This window comes from Coptis chinensis, chromosome 2 (genome assembly GCF_015680905.1).
Source record: "Coptis chinensis isolate HL-2020 chromosome 2, ASM1568090v1, whole genome shotgun sequence".
Taxonomy (NCBI): domain Eukaryota; kingdom Viridiplantae; phylum Streptophyta; class Magnoliopsida; order Ranunculales; family Ranunculaceae; genus Coptis; species Coptis chinensis.
Genome location: NC_141457.1, coordinates 72,488,227 through 72,512,518, shown reverse-complemented (window position 1 = coordinate 72,512,518; position 24,292 = coordinate 72,488,227). Strand labels below are relative to the sequence as shown.

At 36.0% G+C, this 24,292-nt stretch overlaps 2 protein-coding genes and 1 long non-coding RNA gene across 3 annotated transcripts; all 3 read left to right on the top strand.

Annotated features, from left to right (window-relative positions):
• Positions 1-374: 374 nt before the first annotated feature.
• Positions 375-974, top strand: LOC147517642 (uncharacterized). The gene has a single exon (XM_086593662.1). The coding sequence runs from the start codon at positions 375-377 to the stop codon at positions 972-974; it is 600 nt and encodes a 199-aa protein (XP_086449788.1).
• An 11,139-nt stretch (positions 975-12,113) lies between these two features.
• Positions 12,114-13,522, top strand: LOC147517641 (protein FAR1-RELATED SEQUENCE 5-like). Its single transcript, XM_086593660.1, has 2 exons — positions 12,114-13,356; positions 13,446-13,522. The coding sequence occupies exons 1-2, from the start codon at positions 12,114-12,116 to the stop codon at positions 13,520-13,522; spliced, it is 1,320 nt and encodes a 439-aa protein (XP_086449786.1).
• A 2,099-nt stretch (positions 13,523-15,621) lies between these two features.
• On the top strand, positions 15,622-17,497 carry LOC147517640 (uncharacterized). Its single transcript, XR_015213917.1, has 3 exons — positions 15,622-15,923; positions 16,897-17,108; positions 17,241-17,497. It is a non-coding gene; the product is annotated as an uncharacterized LOC147517640 (long non-coding RNA).
• Positions 17,498-24,292: the final 6,795 nt, after the last annotated feature.

The window sequence follows — 24,292 nt, the reverse complement described above, 5'->3', positions numbered from 1 at the left end:
TAACAGGTAAAATTTTGAATTTCCAGTCTAATGTACCTTGGTTCTTTACTTTTATTTATGGTCATCCTGTTGCGAGTCAGAGGCATAAAGTTTGGAACGAGTTAAGGGATATAGCTACTCTTATTCCTGGCCCTTGGTGTCTCTTTGGAGACTTCAATGCAATATATTCCTTAGACGAAAAGATTGGTGGCCGGAGTGTCATGAATAAGAGTATGCTAGAGTTTAACAACTTGATAAATGAGTTAGGTTTGATTAATTTGGGGTATAAAGGACCTAAATTCACATGGAGTAACCACAGAAAGATTAAAGATCATATTCTGGAAAGATTAGATATAGCCTTGGCTACTGCCAACTGGCTTTGTTTGTTCCCTAACATGCAAGTGACCACTTCTGCCACTGCGTCATCTGATCACTTGGCTATGATGATAACTCTTAATAAGGAAAAGAACAAGGTTAAGAAGGCTAAACCTTTTAGGTTTTATAACATGTGGCTTAGAGATGACACTTGCAGGCCTGTGATTGATGATGCTTGGAACTTGGTTATGCATGATATGCCTGATGTGAATGTTTTAAATAGAATAAAGTCTACTCAGCATAGTCTCACTCACTGGAACAAGCATGTTTTTGGTAATATCTTTACCAACATCAATAAGATTCAGAGAGAGCTTAATGAGGTACTCTCAAAGACCTTCTCCATCACAAACTATAAGAGAGCTAAAACCCTGAAATCCCAGTTGTTTGAGTGGTTGGTTAAAGAAGAAGAGTTCTGGAAACAGAAATCCACTAATCACTGGATCAAAGAAGGGGGGAGAAATACTAGATTCTTCCACCTTTCGACCATTTATAGAATAAGGAAGAATAGAATTGAGAAGCTCAAAAATGATGATGGGGAGTGGAGCATAAGAGAAGAGGAAGTAGGAGTCAACATCAATGATTACTTCTCTCATATCTTTGCTTCTGACCATCCCCCCTAAAAAGACCATATTCTTGATTTGTTCAACTCTTGTATTACTGAGAGGGAGAATGAGATTCTCTGTGCTGTTCCTACTAGTGATATGATCTGGAAAGTGATTAAAAAGATGGGGAGCCTCAAAGCCCCTGGCCCAGATGGGTTCCAAGGGGTGTTTTATCAGAAGTGCTGGGACATTGTTGGACCCAGTATGGTGTCTTTTGGGCAAAATTTCTTCATTACTGGGAATCTTAATCCTAGTTTTAATGAAACCTTTATAGCTCTTATACCAAAGATCACCAATCCTGATCATGTTTCCAAGTTCAGGCCTATAAGCCTTTGTAACTTCTGTTACAAGATTATCTCTAAGATCCTGGCTAACAGGTTGAAATGTCACCTTAATAAGATTGTGTCCCCTTTTCAAGGGGCTTTTATCAAGGGTAGGAGTATTGGGGATAATACTGGGTTGGCGTGTGAGCTTTTTCACAACATGAAGCATATGAAATCTAAGGGTGAGGGTTGGGTGGCCCTCAAGATGGACATGGCTAAGGCCTATGATAGAGTGGAATGGTCCTTCTTGGACATCATCTTTGAGAAGCTAGGCTTCAATGATAAGTGGAGAGGAATGATCCAGCAATGTTTGACCTCTGTCACTTTTCAAGTCTTACTCAATGAGTCTCCTCTGAAGAAGTTTAAACCTGAAAGAGGGTTAAGGCAAGGGGATCCGTTATCCCCGTATCTCTTTATTTTAGTTTCTGAGGCTCAATCTAGGCTCATAGCTAAAAAAGAGCAGGAGGGGCTGATACATGGTATCAAAATAAAAAAGAGGTCCCCCATCACTCATCTGTTATATGCAGATGACTTGATTATTTTTACTAAAGTCAACTCCACAGATGGGGGGCACCTCAGGCAGATTCTTGAAGATTACTGTGAGGCTTCTGGACAGAAAATTAATTTTGACAAGTCTAGTATGTTTTTCAGCAGGAATGTGAGAATCAGAAATAAGCTTCGGCTAAAAAGGTTTTGGAAAATGAGGCAATTTGCACCCAGAGAGAAATACCTTGGGATTCCAGTTATGTTATCCCAAAGGAAATCAGAAGATTTTGATTTCTTGGTAGATAATGTCCACAAAAAGATCAAGGGCTGGAAAGCCAAAGTGTTGTCTCAGGCTAGTAGAGCTACTCTTATAAGCTCCGTGGCCCAAGCAACACCTCTATATGCCATGTCTACATACATGCTGCCAGCTTCGACTTGTGATAAAATAGACAAGGCTTGTAGGGATTTTTTTTGGAATGGGACAGAAACAGCAAAAAGTGTCCACACCATTGGGTGGGAACACATGTGTAAGCCTAAAAAATATGGAGGGCTGGGTTTCAGAAAAACAAGGAAGATGAATGTGGCCATGTTGGCCAAGCTGCCATAGAAGGTTGCCACTGATGTGGATTCCATGTGGACCAAAACCCTATATAATATATACAGCAAAAATTGGATAGGTGATATTGAAAAGCCACCTGATTATGCCTCTTTCTTCTGGAAAGGTATACACAGGGTGTTTAATACTATCAGTGAAGGGGTCATCTGGAACATTCATGATGGGAAATCCACTTCAGTAATGAAGGACCCTTGGTTGATGTGCAATGGGAAACCAAGGACCCTCAGAGAGTTAGGGGTGAATAACCCTGAGCTTGAGGACATGAAAGTGGTTGACCTTTTCAAAAATGATGGGACTGGCTGGGACCATGAGGTGCTAGCTCCACACTTTGAGCCTTTTATAAGACAAAAGATTCAGGAAGTGGTAGTAAGGCCTTTGGGGGCTAGCAAGGATAGGCTGAGTTGGTGTGCGGATAGGTCTGGGAGCTTAACTGTGAAATCTGTTTACTCCATGCTGAATCACAGCAAGTGGGAGGGACAGACTTCCAGCTATAGCTCGAAGACCATTGCTCACATCTGGAAGGCTAGACTCCCAGCAAATACTTTCTTATTCATATGGAAGCTGTATATGCTTGGTCTACCTATGGGGGACAAACTGACCCAAAAGAAGGTTCAAGGGGACCTATCATGCCCCTTCTGCTACAAGACCATTGAGACTGACATACACTTGTTCTTTGAGTGTGATTGGGTTAGAGCCCTTTGGTTTGCATCTGGCTTGGGGCTAAGGGTGATTGGACCTGAAAAGGGTACTATAAAAAAATGGGTGGAAACTTTCCTGACCTGGAGCCAGAGCACCAAGGAGGACATAGCCTATGCTGGGGTGTTGGCTTGCTGCATGCTTAACAACATCTGGAGAATTAGAAATGAGATAGATTTGAACAGAAGCAAGCTAATAGGGAAAGGGTGCTCAGAAGGAGCTCTGTGGAGGCTATGAAATGCATTCAAGCTTTCAAGGAGGAGGGAGTTTCTTCTGACTCTAATCTAGATATGCTTTTGAATGCTTATCCAACTGACTTTGCTGATATCCCTAATGACTGTGTAATTATTAGGTTTGACGCTGCTTTTACCAAAGAAACAGGATGGGCAGCAGCTGGATGCATTGCAACAAATGATGAAGGCAGAATTGTGGGAGCTGCAACAAGGAAGTGTAAGGCAAGGTCGGCAGAAGAAGCAGAGATGTTGGCAGCAGAAGTGGCAGCTCGAATGACCATAACAGCTGGCTGGAAGGAAGTCATTTTTCAAGGAGATTGTGCTGAGGTGATTAAAGCTATCACAAGTCCAAGTTGTTACTGGGCTTTGGAGAGCTTGAGAGACTCGATAAACAATCTTGTATCTTCCTTGCAGTTTCATAGGTTTAGTTGGATAAGTAGGATTTATAATGGGGAGGCTCATGACTTAGCTGGATGGGCTATCCAAGAGTTAAGCTTGAGCCATCTTCCGAAGTGTATGATTGAGTAGAACATACAACCTATGGTGTTTTAAGTTAACAGCTATGAGATGGGTAAGTTAATATCGAAAAAAAAAGAAGAAGAAACTCTCTATTGCAATCATAATTTAGTCAACACACATTGTCCAAGAGCAAAGATAAGCCAAACCGTACTATTTATTTATTCGTGATATTTATTTACCTTGTTTTTTCAAATCATTTTCAAATCATTTGTCTGTGAGGTAGTAAGGACATGTAAAATATGTAATATTTGTCGTTGTTAGTCAAGAGAAGGGCCACATATACTAGTGGAGAAATGCCACCAAATACCAATCAACACGCCAACACAGCTTTTGGATTGGATTCTACAAAGTATCCTTGAAGTTTCAAACAAAAAAATACGTCTTTTACCGAGTGATAAATGGTTTTTGCACTTGCAATTTCTTTTAGGAGACCTACCTAAAATTTTAAATTATATATATATATATATATATATATATATATATATATATATATATATATATATATATATATATATATATATAATAGCTATACCCTTTTGGCTCTATTTTTCAAGGCTTCACATAGTCTCCAATTTGTTGTAAATTCTAATACTAATTACGATATATATATTTTTTTTTCAAATCCTTAGATATATATTATAGTTATACTCTCACCAATCTATTTTTTTGGAGCACTCACATAGATTCAAGTTTTTTTCTAAACTCTATTACTAATTACGAACAAGTAGGATATAAATAAACAACCAATTCTATCTAGAGTTTCACAGAGTCTTCAATTTTTCCTAAACAATATAGCTAATTACGGGGGAAAAAAAGACAAAAAACTAAATTGCTAAAAACAATAGTTTTAGCCAGAAACGATTTTCTTAAAACTCTTAAGCCACAAAGAATAGTTTTTACACTAATCTCATGTGAAGTTTAACATAATAAAATTTCTTTACAGAAAATGATAATAAAACTATGAAAGAACAAAGGAAAAAATAAATGGAGTTGCTTGAACATTTATTTTATGCATTTGTTAACCACACATGTGAATGAGAAAAAAAAATAAAAAAAAAATAAAAAAAAAATCATAAAATAAGTAACAGTACGGGTGTACACCCAAAACATATAAAATTGTATTATATGCACTATATATATGGGCCTAACAAATAAAGTTTGATCAATTTGATGTATCATCCATGGTGGAATTTAGATATTTAGTCATAGTTAAGAATTTAAAAAATTACAATTCCAGCAACAATAATTACGACACATTCCAATTAAATTTATGAATTTTATAATTTCCAATTTTAGCGTAATAACGAGATTCAATTAAAGCGGACGTTGACTTAAATAAATTGTATAACTATTGATTTAGTTAAAGTGTACGTTGGGCTTAAATAAATTATATACCAAACCAAACTAAAACAAATTACATGTGGAAAACTAAATTATACAAAAAATAACATCACAAAATATATAATAGAAAATGAAAAAATAATAATAGCAAACCAATAATGACAAATATTTTAAAATATATATAATACTGCATGAAACTAACGTCAAAGTACAATTAACGGGAAATATAAAAACTAGATATAAATGCATCGAACTAACCTCAAATAATATTTAACGGGAAATCAGAAATTGGATGCACATGCAAGTATTAAACTAATCTTAAAAAGTAATTAATGGACAATCGGAATATGGATACAACTGCATTAAACTAACCTCAAAGAATAATTAACAGGAAATCAAAACTTGGATATAAATACATCAAACTAACATAAAAAAAAAATTGTCAGGAAATCGAAAACTGGATATAAATGCATTGAACTGACCTCAAAGAACAATTAACATGAAATTGGAAATTAGATGTAAATGCATTGAACTAACTGCAAAGAATAATTATCAAGAAATCGAAAACTGGATGCAACTGCATTGAACTAGCTAACCTCAAAAAATAAATAACAGAAAATCAAAAATTGGATGCAAATACATTGAACTAACCTCAAAATATAGTTGTGTTATATGTTGTGGGGATGTCTCGATAAGTATATATAGTTTTGCATTTAAAACGGTGTTTATCTTATCTTTCTTCTTATGATTGGGAACACCTTGCTATTCGAGTAACTTCAATATGAACTTCGTCTTATTAGACAATCTCACAAACCTTCAATCAAACTTCTATTATTAAATAATAAAATGAAAGTGAAAGGTTTTATTAATGGCGAGTTTTTTTTTTTACTAGAGAGTATGTGGGGGTTTCATGTTATAAGAAATTTGGATGAGTGATCAATACAATATTTGTATATAATAGTTCTGCATATATAGTTGCATATATTTTTCAGAATAATTAATGTGACAGGACCCGTTCATAGATAATCTTTGAAGATCTCACATAGTGAGTCAGGTATAATTTAAAAAATAATTAACGGAAAATCAAGAACTAGATAATCTTTGATGATCTCATATAGTAAATCAAACATAATTTATTTTTATGTCATGTTTGCAAAGACACTATAGATGAATCAGTAGAAAGTTGATATTATACACCACATTGGATAGTTAAAAGGAAATTGAAAACTGGATTCAAATACATTGAACTGAGCTCAAAGAGTAATTAACGGAAAATCGGAAACTTTATGCAAATACAATAAACTCAACTTAAAAAGTAATTAATTAGAAACCGAAAACTGACTGCAACTACATTAAACTAACGTTGGAGAATAACTAATGGGAAATTAGAAATTGGATGCAAATTCTTGAAAAATATTTAACGGAAAATCAGAAACAGTATGCAAAAATGCATCAAACAAACCTCAAATAATAATTAACAGAGAATCGGAAACTGGATGCAAATTCATTGAATTAACCTCAAAAAATAATTAACAGAAAATCAAAAACGGAATGCAATTGCATTGAACTCACCTCATAGAATAATTGGCGGGAAATCAAAAACTAGATACAAATGCATTGAAATAACCTCAAAGAATAGTTAATGGGAAATCAGAAACCGGGATGAAATTACATCAAACTAACCTCAAAGCATAAATAATAAGAAATTATAAACTAGATGCAGATGTATTGATCTAACCTCAAAGAGTTATTAATGAGAAATTGGAAACTAGATGCAAATATAATAAACTAATCTAAAGACTAATTAACGAAACATCGAAAAATGGATGCAACTACACTGAACTAACCTCAATGAATAATTAACGGGAAATCATAAATTTGATACAACTGCATTTAACAAACAAACCTCAAAAAACTAATTAACGGGAGATCGAAAACTTGCTACAAATGCATTGAACTAACCTCAAATAACAATTAACGGAAAATCGAAAATTGGATGCAACTGCATTGAACTAACCTCAAAGAATAATTAACGAAAAATCGGAAACTGGATGCAACTGCATTAAACTAAAATCATAGATTAACTAATAAGCCGAGAAATCAAAAATTGGATACAATATCCTTAATGAATATTTAACGAAAAATCGGGAACTGGATGCAAATGTATTGAAATAACCTCAAAGAATAGTTAATTGGAAATCGAAAACCGGATGTAACTACATCGAACTACCCTCAAAACATAAATAACCAAAAATTGGAAGTTAGATGCGAACTAACCTCGAGAAATAATTAATGGGAAATCAGAAACTGGTTGCAGATATATTGAACTAACCTCAAAGAGTAATTAATGGGAAATTGAAACATTGATGCAAATGTAATGAACTAATCTCAAAGAGTAATTAACGAAACATTGAAAACTAGATACAACTGCACTAAATTAACTTTAATGAATAATTAACGGGAAATCATAAACTTGATACAACTACATTGAATTAACCTTAAAGAGTGATTAACGAAACAATGAAAACTAGATGCAACTGCATTGAATTAACCTTAATTAATAATTAATGGAAAATCAAAAACTTGATACAATTACATTGAATTAACCTCAAAGAATAATTAATGGGAAATCGGAAACTAAATGCAACTATATTGAACTAGCATCAAAGAATAATTAACGTAAAATCGAAAACTTGATGCAAATATATTGAACTAACCACGAAACATAGTTGTATTATATGTAGGGAGAATATAATGTCTCGATAAGTATAGTTTTACATTTTAAGTAGTATTTATTACAATTCTTTTATTATGATTGAGAATGTCTTGCTATTCAAGTAGCTTCAATATCGTCTTCGCCACATTGGGCATTCTCACAAAATTTCAATAAAACTTCTATTATTAAATAACCCAATAACCAAAATATATCGATGAGTTTTATCAAGATTTGGTACTTTCTTTTTATAGAGAGTGGCGCAAGAAAATTGAATGAGTGATTAATATAATTTTTATATCTCATAGCTGTGTATAGTTGCTAATATTATTTAGAATAATTTAATATAACGACAACCGTTCGTAGGACGGGTTCAAAAGCTAGTATATATATATATATATATATATATATATATATATATATATATATATATACAGTTTTGCTCTAGTCAGGACTTCCCGGATAAAAAAAATTCCGGACCAAACAAATTCACGTGACTTTTTTTTTCTCTTTCTTTTTTCTCTCCACTTTTTTCTCCAACCCCACCTTTTCTCTCTATTCTCTTTCCATAAATTCATGCTCTCTCTCCTCTCTCTCTCTCCATTCTTACGAAACCCCATCCCCTTAAAAAACAAAAAAAAAGGAAGACAATATATGATAAGCGTACACACGCAATAAATAGATAAACAGTTAATAAATTTAACACATCAAGGAAAAATCGTTTAGTATGTCAAAAAAGATTTGAAGATGAGAAGTCATACATGCTGCTTTTGTCTATCTCAGAGGCACAATCCATCCATTGGTGCCAAACATGGCATTTGTAGGATATCTTGAGAGTGTTTCAAACCTTCATTTAGCTGAGCTTTGATGCAAATGGTTGGCACAATTACTTGATAATCAATTCAATCTCCCAACAATTCGGAACATGCTCGAGCAAACCGGCAAGGAGGAGAAGGTCATGCAGAAAACGACCAGATTTTATAAGAGGCATTGCATCTCAACTTTTAGTATCAACCATAGTGGCGAGATATGCAAAGAAATGGGTTGGGGATTGTGGAGGAAGAAAAATTGGTTATTAGAAGCCTTCAGTTCTTACAATAACCAGGACTACATAGAGAAGAAATTATTATATGTACAGTCTCTATATTAGCAAATCTAATAAACTCAAGGTCAATGAAGGAACTACACCTTGAATTCTCGCTTTTTATTTTCTGGCTGATTTTTATTGCGTAGAAGTCATGATATTTGTCAGCACAAAGGTGGAAGAATAAAAAGTAGTGTACATCAATATTCTTCTACGTTTAGAGAGTTGCAGAAAAGTGAGAGAAAACAGACCGGCAAATAAACCAAGGATGGTTCTATCAACAGAAACAACTATGCTGTGAGATGTATACTGGACAAAAGCAGTGGTTATGATTGTATTGCTAAAACATATTGAAGATGTAGGGTTGTGAGCAATGACATCAAGGTTTTCAAATGACACTAAATGGCAAAGTAAAATTATGAGTAAGAAAGAAGGAATGCATGTGTAGAGTAGAGAGTTAGAGACATGTTGGAAAAAGAGGAAGTATTGTGTATTCTAGAATCCAAAACCCCATAATTTACAAATCCATAGGCTGCACATTCATGCACAGACTAAGCTGTTGGCGGAATAAGCGGTGTTCTTCTTACAGAGGGACTGATTGACCACGGTCTTATAGAATCCGCAGTTAAGATAGCCACGAGGAGGAATTCCATGGCATTTATAGGCTCTTTGGCTGGTGGAAGGCTAGCTTTAGCTTAGCTGGCTAGCGGAAGAATGAATGAATTGGGGATCAGATGGATTTGCGAGTGAATCCGCAAAATTCAGCGATTACGACTCCCAGTCACTAAGTTACGAAGGAAAACTAAAGAAATTCACTTGCTGCTGCTGCGTTTCAAAATTTTGCTCTACCATTCTCAAAAGTCAATTACAATGGGGTTACATGCGTGGTTTCATTTAGAAAAAGACAACCAAACACAAAATTGAAAAAATCCCAACCTTTTAGAGTTTCACCGTCTCCTAGCATGTTTTGGGTGCTCACTGTTTCGTGACTCGTACATCATCCCACTCACAGACTACCACTTGAAAGAAACACCGGACATAGTGATAAATTGTCCTTTAACTTATATTTCAATTGTTGATCTACCTTTTGTGTTAAATGCCTGATGTGTAAGTTTCAATTGCTTATGCTTTAACTATACAGAAACCTATCTCACCAGGATTTTATGCGCCAGAAACATTACATTGAATATTATCTTTAAGTTAATTGAGAAAGATTTGAAACTTCACATTTCTTGATTTGCATATAATTTCTCTCGAGATAGTGACCTCTTTTACCGATAGGGTTCCTCCTCCCGACAAATTTCAGGTGTGAAGTGCGGGAACCGGGAGTTATGGAAGCCGAGTTTTCTCAAGTTAACACTGCAACACTTGTCCAGAATTTTTTGACATCTTGCCGTCTAGGTCCAGCTATATTACCCAAGGGAATAGTTGGAACCATTACTCCCCCCCTTCCTTCTTGGTTGTTGGCAGAAGACGTTAACTATTATGCTAGCAAATTTGAGCAGAAAGGCTTTGCTGGACCGTTGAACTACTATCGGAATTTTGACCGGTACGTTGAGTGCAAACTCGATTTGAAGTCTAACTTGGAGAAAAACAAACCATGACATAGACACACACACACGTTTGTATGCTTATTCTAAAAGTCATGCTCTTCTCTTTCCACAAATTCATGCTCTCTCTCCTCTCTCTCTCTCTCTCTCTCCATTCTTACCCCACACACTCTCTTTCCACTTTATTTCATGTGAACTCAGCCCATTTTTTATTCTCTCTCCTCTCTCTCCATTTTATTTCACCACTTTATTAATTTTGTTTGACCCCACACACTCTCTCTCCAATTTTGCTTCTCACGCCTCTCTCCTCTCTCTCTCTCTTAATTCTTTTATCCACACTTCTCAACTTCCTACCCCACCTTCACACTCTCACCTCAATATCACCACCACACTTTTTCCATTTTTTAAGAATGTTCCAACCTGGAACAAATTGGCCAACGCTAGACTACATTTGCTTTTCAGTATCAGTACACTGGTACGCTCAATTTTTTCCCTGTTTTTTTCTCTCAAATATTTATTATTAAATGCTAATTAATTATATTTCGTTTTCAACATATTGAAATGGTATGTTCAATTTATATATACATTTAATTTCTCAAAAATTATTATTAAATGCCAACTAATTATAATTTTGCTCATATTTTGAAATTGTCATGCATGTGTAGCATCTATTGAATGGATATGGAGTTTGAACATTTAGACTCAGATGAAGAAGAACAGTCTGATATGGTTTATATGCCTGAAGTAAAAGAGGATTTCAAACTAAAAATAGGACAAGAATTTCACTCTTTGGATGAAGCTTAAGAATTTTACAACAATTATGCAAAAGTGGCTGAATTTAGTATAAGAAGTAATTCTACTAAAAGAGATAAAGAAGGCAATGAAATAACTAGGAAGGAGTATTGTTGTTTCAAAGAGGGGAAACCTAAACAGAAAAATGAGAGAGAAAAGAAAAGGCGTCGGGGGATTGTTCGTGAGGGTTGCAAGGCAAAATTGTCAGTTTTGAAGAATAAATTGAAGTCGGGTTACAGCGTCAGCCAATTTATCGAGGTCCACAACCATTCACTTTCGACCCCTCATAAAGTACATCTATTAAGATCTCACCGTGGCGTATCTGATACAAAAAAGTCATTGTCTAATCTTTTATCATCTGCTAATATACCTATAAACCAGCAAATTAGTATTCTTTCAATGGAAGCGGGTGGAATAGAAAATATTGGTTGTACAGAAAAAGACCTTAGAAATTTTGTTAGAGATTCAAAGAGCTTAGTAGATGGGCACGATGCAGAGATATTGATGGAATATTTTTTGTCAGAGCAAGAAAAGAATTCTTCATTTTCTTTCAAAACTGAGACCGGCGACGAAAATAGGTTGACTCATTGTTTCTGGGCTGATGCAAAGGCAATAAGGGCGTACAAGCTTTACGGTGATGTAGTAGTGTTTGATACAACCTACAAAACCAATAAATATGGTATGATATTTGCACCATTTGTAGGGGTGAATAAACATCGCCAGACTGTAATATTTTGTTGTGCATTCCTGTATGATGAGACGACATAATCATTTATTTGGCTACTCCAAAAATGGATGGAAGTAATGTCAGCTGGCCCTCCCAAAATGATTATCACCGATCAAGACCCCGCTATGTCAAAAGTTATTGCTCAAGCTCTTCCAAATACATATCATCGATACTACATTTGGCATATTCTAAACAAGTTTTCTGAAAAATTGGATGCAATCATCTATAGAGATCACTATACTGCGTTTCAAAAATGCATTTGGAATACAGAGTTTGGGGAAGAGTTTGAGGCAATGTGGCAAGATACAATAGGGAAAAGCGAACTAAAAAATAACACTTGGTTAGCTGCTTTGTATGGTATGCGGTCTAGGTGGGTTTCGTCATTTGTGAAACACATTTTCGTTGCCGGCATGTCAAGTAGTCAAAGGGCAGAAAGTTCACATGCATTTTTCAAGAGGTATGTCTCTAAGGAAATTTCTTTAAATGAATTTGTTACGCGATTTAATAGGGCACTTGAATACCAGCGCCATAAAGAATTGCAAGCTGATCATGTTGATAGCAATGAGCGTCCTGTGATGAAAACCCCAATTTCTATGGAGAAACAGATGGCAGATATTTATACATTGTCTATTTTTCTTAGATTTCAGAATGAGTTGTGGGAGAGTTTGGAGTACTTTATTGAAAGTTCAGTAGATAATGAAAAGCAGGTTGTCTACATGGTGAAAAGGCCAAGTGCAAAAGATTCTAGACCGCAGAAAGTTGTATATGATATGGCTCTAAATTTTGTTACCTGTAGCTGCAAGAAATTTGAATTTGAAGAAATTCCTTGTAGACACATTTTGGCTTACTTGAAAGTTAGTCAAATTATTTACTTACCGGATGCTTATATACTGAGTAGATGGAGGAAAGACACAAAATTGGAAGAAATACTAACAGATGGTGGGAAAGAAGTGAAAGAAAATAGTAACAACTTTATGTTGTTGAGGCACACAAAATTATCTCATCTTACTTCAAGGGTACTTGATGATGCTGTAGTTTGTGAAGAGGCAAGTGAAGTATATGAAGAACATTTGAAAGTGGTACATGAAAAGATTAAGGAAGTGCTGGCTATTAAAGGAGTTGGAATTTCTCCAACAGAAAAAACGCATCAACATATGACTTTGAATGAGCCTAATCCTATTAGAGCAAAAGGCAGTGGAAAACATAGATTACAAGGGGGAAAAGAGAAGGCACAGGTTCAAGCAAGTCAACTAAGGCGTTGTAATGGATGTGGACTTACTGGGCAATCACATGACAAAAGAAATTGTCCGAAGTTGATTGGTAATGTTCGATTGCTTACTATTTTTATTTAATAGGTACTCTTTTATTTTTATTTTTATTTGTACTGAGCTAAATATTGGCTGTTATAGGTTCAACTGACACTCAAAGTCTAGCTGATGGTGGTGGTAACTCTTCAGCCTCTACAGAAGTTGAACGCTTGCCTTGAGTGGACCATATAGTGAACTGGTGGCGCTATCCATTTGTGAAATGGAGTTAGTAGTTTTTTTCTTCGGTAAATTAAATGGGGTTCGTAACTAGAATTAGCACTGTTCTTTAGTATGTGTTTTCATCATGGACTCATTAATAATAGCAACTCGTGATTCTAGTTTAATTTCTGCTACTGAAATTTGATGTCTTTCTATTAGTTTTGTAAAGTTGATTTACTCGTTATGCCTTTGTTTAGGTTTATAATTCAAATTTATGCAATATTTATTCAAATTTTTTATATTATGATTGTATTTCCATGAAAATTTGATGGTCCACTTGATGTACTAGAAGACTTCCACCTGTGTTCGTTTGTCTTATGATTGTTCAATGTTCAGAATGTGGTGCATTTGTCCTATGATTGTGCATGGTTGAATTTAAGAGTGGTTGTTGAGCATACAAGCTTTAATAAAACACAAACTAGCTTAACGTACCAAAAATCTGTGCTTTTCGACCCTCGAGCTCACGGGAACAGTGTTACGCTGTAAGCACAATCACTTAGCTGCAAGTAAAGCCTCAAATCCAAAACTTACTTACTATGTTTCTCTTCCATGTTGGATTGTCTAGAAAGAACAACTCACTATCTCCTTTCTCAATTACAGAACTCTCAACTCTCTTACTTTTACCACTCTTCCCCTTATAGAAAAATCAGAGGTATGCTCTGGAACCAGAGTTACTTGTTTATAATCCTAATTCCTTTATAATGAGAACTGGGTGGATAAAGCGTTAAGAGTATGTCCTTATATAACCAAATTCCACATTATTTTCCAACACTAGGAAATAATCTCACCTTTTTTTTTTTGGTAGAATTCGTAGATAAAAAAACAAAGCAAAGTAATTATAAGCTTGTGTTGTTTCTTAATTTACTACTGTTGTGGGAACTAAAGAATTGAGAAATGTGAGCTAAAGAGTCAAGATACCGGTTCTCTTATGTAGTAAATTTGGTCATTTCATTGTTAGATACCAATCAGTCTTTGATATTTTGATCCGTATATTTTCCTATAAGAGTATGTAATAGCTGAATGTGCATTGGTCATTTGCAGTTCCTAGAAATTTCAGATTACTCGAGGAACTTGAGAGGGGGGAGAAAGGAATTGGGGATGGAACAGTTAGCTATGGAATGGATGATGGTGATGACATATTTATGAGATCGTGGACTGGCACCATTATCGGCCCTCCAGGTAGTTATTTCATTGACCTTCAGATTTCTGTCGTTGCTAATATAGAGACTGTACATATAATAATTTCTTCTCTATGTAGTCCTGGTTACTGTAAGGACTGAAGGCTTCTAATAACCAATTTTTCTTCCTCCAAAATCCCCAACCCATTTCTTTGCATATCTCGCCACTATGGTTGATACTAAAAGTTGAGATGCAATGCCTCTTATAAAATCTGGTTGTTTTCTGCATGACCTTCTCCTCCTTGCTGGTTTGCTCGAGCATGTTATGAATTGTTGGGAGATTGAATTGATTATCAAGTAATCGTGCCAACCATTTGCATCAAAGCTCAGCTAAATGAAGGTTTGAAACACTCTCAAGATATCCTACAAATGCCATGTTTGGCACCAATGGATGGATTATTGCCCCGAGATAGACAAAAGCAGCATGTATGACTTCTCATCTTCAAATCTTTTTTGACATACTGAACGATTTTTCCTTGATGTGTTAAATTTATTAATTGTTTATCTATCTACTGCGTGTGTGTGCGCTTATCATATATTGTCTTCATTTTTATTTTATTTTTTAAGGGGATGGAGTTTCGTAAGAATGGAGAGAGAGAGAGAGAGAGAGAGGTGGGAAAAAAGTGGAGAGAAAAAAAAAATCACGTGAATTTGTTTGCTCCGGAAGTTTTTTTATTCGGGAAGTCCTGACTAGAGCAAAACTGTATATATATATACGGTTTGTCTAGAGTGCCACTCTTATAGTGACACTCTTATCTCACACTCCTCTTGGTCCGTCAGATCTGTTCTTTAGATTATCAGATCTAATTCACTAAAAAATCGCGAAATTTCAAAATTTCACACTATTTCAAAAACAAAAAAACGAAACCGAAACCCAATTTTCTCTCTCCTATTACGAAGGTTTTCTCTCTCCTATTCCGATTCTCCAATTTTCCCAAATCCAAACCCAACAATTTTCGGTAAATCAAAAATGGAAAATTGAAACCGAAAATTGAAATCAACAATGTGCTCAAGCTGCATCATCAATCAAACGTTCATAAATCAATTCCAACTTCCTCAGCACCAAAATCATTCCTCTCTCCAGCACCGAAACTTATCCCTTTAAATGTTTCTTCTGCTAGATATGGCCTCCTCATGGTTTTGGATCTTTGAGACAAGGAGTATGGGAGTGATTATGTAAAAGGTACATCTTCGCTTACCATTGTTTTTGCAGAATACTATACTTTATATGTATACTTGTTGTGGACTTACTGATGTTGCGAAAAGGTTTTTTGATAAAATGGGTGAAAAAGATGTTGTGACTTGGAATATTATGATTACCCATTTGAGTAAGCAGGATGATGATATGGAGTTGGCTAGAAAATTGTTTGATGAAACGCCTGAGAGAAGTGTGAGGTCTTAGACTGCGATGATAGCGGTATGTTCAGTGTGGGAATCCGAAAGAGGCGATTTGTATGTTTACTGACATGGAAGCTGCTGGTGGAACACCTAATGAGGTCACTGTTGTGGCGGTATTAGCGGCTTCCATGTCTGTCTTTGTGGATAGAATTGATAGATATGTAATTACTATAGTGCACTTTTGGTTATGGTGCTTGCCTATTGGAACGTTTTAATTGACACTTGGATTGTCATTATACCATAAAAACTTGAATTTTGATTTAATTTAGGTTGCTATGATTATAGTTATGATTGATATCCTCGTTTAAAGACGGCGACAATTTCGGTGAACTCTGTCAGAGTTTGGTGAACTCTGTCAGAGTTTTGAATTCTGTCAGAGTTCGGTGAAGTAGCATATTCGGTGAACTCTATCAGAGTTCAATGAAGTAGCATATTTGGTGAACTCTGTTAGAGTTTTAACTAGCATATTCGGTGAACTCTGTCAGAGTTCGGTGAAGTAGCATATTCGGTGAACTCTGTCAGAGTTTTGAACTCTGTCAGAGTTCGGTGAAGTAGTATATTCGGTGAACTCTGTCAGAGTTTTAACTAGCATATTCGGTGAACTCTGTCAGAGTTTTGAACTCTGTCAGAGTTCGGTGAATTAGCATATTCGGTGAACTCTGTCAGAGTTTTGATGTTTAAGTTATCTACACTGTTTATGTACATTGGGATTTTTGTCTGTTTAAGTTATTTATATTTGTAATTTTTTCGATTTATAGAAATGGAGACAGAGACATCAATCAATATCGAAGAAGACGTAGTTGGGTTTTCGTCTACTAAAGCCCCTGTTCAAGGCACGCAAACATTAGCTGCTCCTTATATAGGAATGATTTTTACAAGTGTTCACGAAGCAAAGACTTACTACAAAGAGTATGGTCAACAAGAGGGATTTGAGACTCGTGTTCGGACGACTTCCAAGCAACAAAATCAGGTCTTCCCCTAAAAAATATCACGCATATTCAAGCATGCAAATGTTTCTACGGTTTAGCTATGTGGAGTTGGTTTAACTTTAGTTATTAATGTATCAATACTTACATATCCATTCTAAATATGTCTACTACAGGTTCCAGATGAGCTTTAAGAGAGTGCCAAAGCAGCGAAAGCAGCACTGGAAGACATGGATGTTGATTAAGAGTGTCAGTAGTGTTTGAAATACATTTGTTTTAGAACTGAGACTCGGAATGTGATCTGCTAAGGGAAATATTAGAAATGACATCAATCCATCTCTCATTGTATGTTTTTGAGTGTTGTTGACCGTTCACGAGAACTTATGTGAATTTGGCATCTCTGTTCTGTTTAAACTCGTTTCTTCTTCTTCTTCTTCTATTGACCACTTCAAGTGGAATAGAGTATCGATTCTACTATTTATACGCAGCTAAAAGAATGGATAATTTGAATCTATTTATCTCCTCATGGTCTTCTTGTCTGTGATCTTGTTGAGTGTACAGGTTTGGTTGAGCATATTAAGTTCTGAGTATCAATTAAATTTTTTGCTGTTGGTTAAACCATTTTCAGCGATGGCTTTGGTGGTATGGTTTCATAATGTGCTTTTCGGTCGCCTTTCGAGATTTAGCTTCGGCTTGATCCTTTGCATTTCGAAGTTCTTAAATCATTGAATAATGCGAGACGTTATTGACAATTTGACGTGAGTAGGATTAAGCGTGTAGTGGGAAAAAAACAACTTTTCCTACTGTTGGAGAAACAGTTTGATTGCAAAATTACACAAAATTTGAAACAGAATAAGTTTGTGGAAATTCGGACTCAATTTCAAATACTCCAGTGAATGCAAATTTTGAATTTGTTTTAGTGGAAGGCAGCCTATTGAGTACTAATGGACAACTCCAATGTAAGTTCGGACTACTATTTCCTAAGGCTGCAAAGTTAGATCCTTTAGTGTCATCATCGCTTGCAGCTAAAGCATACCATTGCCTAGTTGCCGGTCCTCGAGTCGTCTAATGAACACAATGGAAGAAGTTCGCTATGCAACTTTTCTAATATTACAAAAGAAAAACAAAAATATATCGTGAAAGTCTGATTTCGATTGGCCCGCCAAAGACAACAGGAAGAGCTCATATCTTTACAAAGAAAAATAGCAATACATACAGTTTGAAATGAAGCAGGTCGCCACAATTGCAGAAAAATAATATCCTTCAATTTCTTTGTGAGGTCGGACGAGTGGACGACAGCAGAGACTCGATATATAAGGGATGATTGTGATGGATTAGACTCCCTGAAACACCAAAGCTCGTAGGATGTGTGGCTCCTCTTCTCAGCCAGAACCAAGCTCGATCGATGGTTGTTGCTCAATTAACAAGATCAACCATCTAGGAGCTTCGGTTTCGTCGACCTCTCGGTGTCAAACCATTCGGCCCAAGTAATCTGGGGATGCTCAAATCTGTAGGAAAATAAACACCAAATCACATGATTCCATTCAAGCACCCCAAGACTTCCGGAAACTTCGATCACGGGAAGTGAAAATGGTCCGATTATTCCATAACCATCGAACATTCCGATTTTGGCTTATGGACTAATCCTAACCGAAACTTCCACTTCCTTCCCATGATCTTCTTCATGGAATCTTCTTCTCATTCTTTTCAACCATATCTCATAATCCATAGGATATGGTGTACCACGAGATCTGCCAACATAATCAGCGAAAGCTTTAAGCATGTGTGAAATGTCCCCCGTTTCTTTGAATCAATCTTCTTGACCACGAGGCTTCCCTCCATTGCAAAGTGCCCCTCGACCGAATCCAAATCTGAACAGCCCCACTAGTTGTAAAGAAAAGCAAGTAGACCAGGCTCTCATCACGAAGCCGGAGCATAGCCGCGCCTTCGAGAGCATAAGTTGAAGAGAAATGAAGATTCATGACTGGGCGATCCCTCTCTTCTAAAATGGCATGCCCCCAGCCAATAAGAACATAATAAGGATGCCTCACACCAGAACTAACATGGATCACATTCTCTGGACGGATGTCTCCATGCCGAATTCCAGCAGAGGCTGCAGTTGACAAACCCAAACGAAATGATGGCCAAACGAATCTTCAAACTAATTAAATACCATTCAAACTTCAATCTTGTCTTTAAACCCAAACGAATTGATGAAGATTTATCAAAATTCAAGTTTTTATGGTATAATGACAATCCAAGTGTCAATTAAAACGTTCCAATAGGCAAGCACCATAACCAAAAGTGCACTATAGTAATTACATATCTATCAATTCTATCCACAAAGACAGACATGGAAGCCGCTAATACCGCCACAACAGTGACCTCATTAGGTGTTCCCCCAGCAGCTTCCATGTCAAGACTGCTCTGAATCGCCTCTTTCGATTCCCACATGAACATACCGCTATCATCGCAGTCTAAGACCTCACACTTCTCTCCGGGCGTTTCATCAAACAATTTTCTAGCCAACTCCATATCATCATCCTGCTTACTCAAATGGGTAATCATAATATTCCAAGTCACAACATCTTTTTCACCCATTTTATCAAAAAACCTTTTCGCAACATCAGTAAGTCCACAACAAGTATACATATAAAGTATAGTATTCTGCAAAAACAATGGTAAGCGAAGATGTACCTTTTACATAATCACTCCCATACTCCTTGTCTCAAATATCCGAAACCATGAGGAGGCCATATCTAGCAGAAGAAACATTTAAAGGGATAAGTTTCGGTGCTGGAGAGAGGAATGATTTTGGTGCTGAGGAAGTTGGAATTGATTTATGAACGTTTGATTGATGATGCAGCTTGAGCACATTGTTGATTTCAATTTTCGGTTTCAATTTTCCATTTTTGATTTACCGAAAATTGTTGGGTTTGGATTTGGGAAAATTGGAGAATCGGAATAGGAGAGAGAAAATTGGGTTTCGGTTTCGTTTTTTTGTTTTTGAAATAGTGTGAAATTTTGAAATTTCGCGATTTTTTAGTGAATTAGATCTGATAATCTAAAGAACAGATCTGACGGACCAAGAGGAGTGCGAGATAAGAGTGTCACTATAAGAGTGGCACTCTAGACAAACCGATATATATATATATAGCCCGGCTCCTAAAAGGACCTTAAATAAGTACAAAATCTAAAACACCTACAACTTCACCTACAAAATGATTTAAACCCTAATCTTTTGTGCATATGATTAACTAACTATAAATAACATCTCTACAAAAATTCAACTCGTTTGACAATTTTTAACACTGGCAAAAGATGATTGCAAAAACTAGACATTTCTGGATCTTTATATATATATATATATATATATATTCAAAAGAGGAAAACAATTTTATCTAAGTTAGAGGATATCAAACGAGTTGAATTTTTGTAGATATGTTTTTTATGGTTAGTAGATCATATGCACAAAAGATTAGGATTTAAATCATTTTGTAGGTAAAGTTGTAGGTGTTTTAGATTTGGTACTTATTTAAAGTCTTTTTAAAAGCCGGGCTATCTATATTAACAATACAGAGTAGTGTAGGGCCCGCAGGGCCCCCATCCTACGGCTACAAACTTCTTTTCTCGCTTATGACGTGGACAATCTAAGTGAGAAAGCCCCGTACGCTGCTTTACACACCAACATCCGACCGCGTTGGATTTAATCTAATCTAACTCTCTCAATCGTCTCTCTCTCTTCTCGCTCTCTTTTAGTTGCTACCACTCCCTCACGCTCTCTGTTTTAAAAACAACCTTAAATAATCTCTGTGTTTTTAAAAAAAAAACTTTATAGAGTTGTAGATCCAACAACAAATAATCTCTGTTTGTTTTTATAAAGTTTTTTTTTTTTATAAAGTTGTAGATCCAACAACAAATAACTAACGTAGATCCGATCGGTCATTATCTGACTTTCTTCGTTTATGAGCTGCTTATTTCTATTTAGTCTCGGCGGTTTCTCATTTCTCAGGTGCATTTATTTTCCTTATTGTATTTCTATTTTCATATGGACTCAAAACTTCAATACACATTTCTATTAAAGCTACTCTTCTCATTTGAAAATATAGACTGTTTGTTAGTAATGTACATGTGGCAATACTGTCTGCTATCAGTGTGGAGCTAGCTGAGCTTGATGGCCAAATCACTATTTTCCGAGCTTTATCGTAAGAATAAACCTGTTAACAACATGCAATGTAATACTGTACTTATTACAAGTTGGTTGTAGAAATGTATCCATGTCATTAGTCTGCAGTTTTCATGTCAGTGCCGACTATGGGTTTTAATATTGGTTGTCCCCAAATTCCATGCATTCATATTATCTATAGTTTCATTTTGTGAAGTGGGTCCATGTTTTTTCTAGGACTTTCTTAAAGCATTTTCAACTTTTGACATAGCCAACCAAATAACTCTCCATCATTTATTCACCGAGGTATCATGTTTTCTCGATTCCTACCTTTTTTTTTTCTTCTGAATTTAAAATGATTGTTGTGCCTTGAGTTAGTCTTTATCTAATAATTGCTATCTTGTGCTTTATGATATTTCAGGTCATCACATCTATGCACGATAATATTAAGGTACTTTCTCAATAATTTCAGTCTGTGTCTTTTGTTTCATTATTGTAGTGGGTTTCCTGTAAAAAAGTATTGTACAAAAGTCTCTCTGCTGCAAAATGTGCAAAATGCAAGCGGGTATTGTTCATTTTGTAAAATAAGTTTTTATTCTTATTTTAATTTGAATTTAAATTCTTCATATGGAACAGTCTGTAATTGACAAAGAAAGCAAAGGGAGATTATCTTGGAAAAACAGTACAAGTTAGTTCAAACGCTTAATTGTCACCAACTCATTATGCTCTATGGATGTCCGAGAAACTTTTCTAATTTTCTTTCACGACTCAATTTAAATTGCCATTGTCATGTGCTTCTAGGTAGTTCTTTGGAACTCGCTTCCGTAGTTCCACGAGTATACTGGGACTTCACTCTTACATCCAAGTACTTGTAAGAATGATTCTTTGATTGTGTACTATGTGATGTAAGCTAGACATATTCATGCGTTTTACGTTCATACCTTCTTCTTCACATGACCTCCCAAATGCATGGGACGGGGGCAAAGCCCCATGAATCCACGCGAGGATCCTTCAAACCATGAAAACCATAATTCTGATCCAGCCCAAGATAGGTTGACCCTTCAACCACCACCTGCCTTTCGGGTACTACTTCAACTTCTCACACTTTTCTATTATTTTGTTATGAATTTTACTACCCTTCGTACTTGTGCGATGCCCGTTGCTCCTAATTATTAAATTTTTTTCCTTCTTCTATATTTCTTAGTATTGACTTAATCTTTTCTGCTTTATCTTTATTAAGCAACCCACCAGACCAAATGTGGATAAGGGCAAGCGCCCAATGCACCCGTTTGAGGCACTTTCAAACCAAAAAAGACGTATTTACATTCCCCCTCAAGATAGGTTGAGTCTTCAGCCACCTCGTGCCTTCCAGGTCTTACTTCAGTCACCTCATGACTTACTATCTATACATCATTGCTTTGATGCATTGCAATTAAGACTATTATTTATTTGTTTATTGTTCAGCGCCCAACGGATGACATTCCTCCCTCTCTTCAACCGTCGTCTGGTGCTCAGGTCAGCTTCGAATTGAACTTCCCCTATTATTAATATTGTCGATGTGTCCTTCTTCTATATTGCTTAGTATTGACTTAATCTTTTCTGCTTTATCTTTATTAAGCAACCCACCAGATCAAATGTGGATAAGGGCAATGCACCCGTTTGAGGCACTTTCAAACCAAAAAGACGATTTACATTCCCCTCAAGATAGGTTGAGTCTTCACCACCTCGTGCCTTCGTGTCTTACTTGACCACCTCATGACTTACTATCTATACATCATTGCTTTGATGCATTGCAATTAAGACTATTATTTATTTGTTTATTGTTCAGCGCCCAACGGATGACATTCCTCCCTCTCTTCAACCGTGCGTTCGTGCTCAGTCACTTCGAATTGAACTTCCCTATTATTAATATTGTCGATGTGTTTTATTCTACCATCGCCTCACGATTATTTCTCCCACCAAACTATATTATATATACTGTCTATCGTGTTACTATAGAGCTCTTACTTTCTGTCTTGTTTTTTTAATTGATTTTATTTTTGAAATTTCAAATTGTTGTCACTACTCCAACACATTTATAGCTATTATTATATAGATTTTTATATTGTTTCCTTTGCTATAGATATTAACAAAAAGAATGATGGCACAACGTGTTAGAAGGGAACGAGAAAAACACCTTAAACAAAACAATAACTCACACTGTTTGTTCGCACAATCTACCGCACCAGTCTTACCCGATTTCCAGCGGCTGCCTGGGTCCTCACAAAATATCTTTCCTACAAATCTATGTACTCCTCCTCAAGCTGTGAGACGCCCAACTTACCATAGCCCTATTACACCTATTCCTGGATTCGAGTTACTCACTTCCTCTGAATCTCTTCAACGAGTCGTGGGACATCTTAATCCTGTAAGGCTATTTTACAGATGTCCTCCCATCACGTCTTTCGGGACCGATTCTGCAATGGGTCATCAAAATGCAAGGTATTTAAATAGGCAATTATTTGTTACTGTATGATCTTTACTTTTACAAATAACTCTTACATGTATTCTCTACAACAGTATGCCCCCGAAGTCTTCAACCTCATCATTACTTCATGGGATACCACATCCAACAACATCAAATGGTGCTTCAACATTGCATCACCAAAATGCAGGGTATACGCCTGTTCTTATCGAAAAATTTGTCATTATTTGCATTTTCGTCTACTTTGCTGACACAATCGCTATTATGTAGACAACAACAATATGATGGAAATGATGACATGACAGACAATGAAGATGATGTACTTCCTTCTAATGTTCTTAACCGTCCAATTGAACAAGGACGTCACTCCTTAGGGGAAATGAATGTTCAGTGTCCTTTCTGCCATGCACTTCATTGGAAAGACGAACGGTTGACTAGATCGTCGCTAGCAAATCCTCGGTTTGGGACTTGCTGTTTGCAAGGAAAAATATAAATGCCTCCATTGCAGACATTGCCTGCTGCCCTTAAAACTTTGTAATGCGAGGGAGATGATCGCAAGTCAAAGTCTTTTTTCGAAGTACGTAAGACAATACAATCAG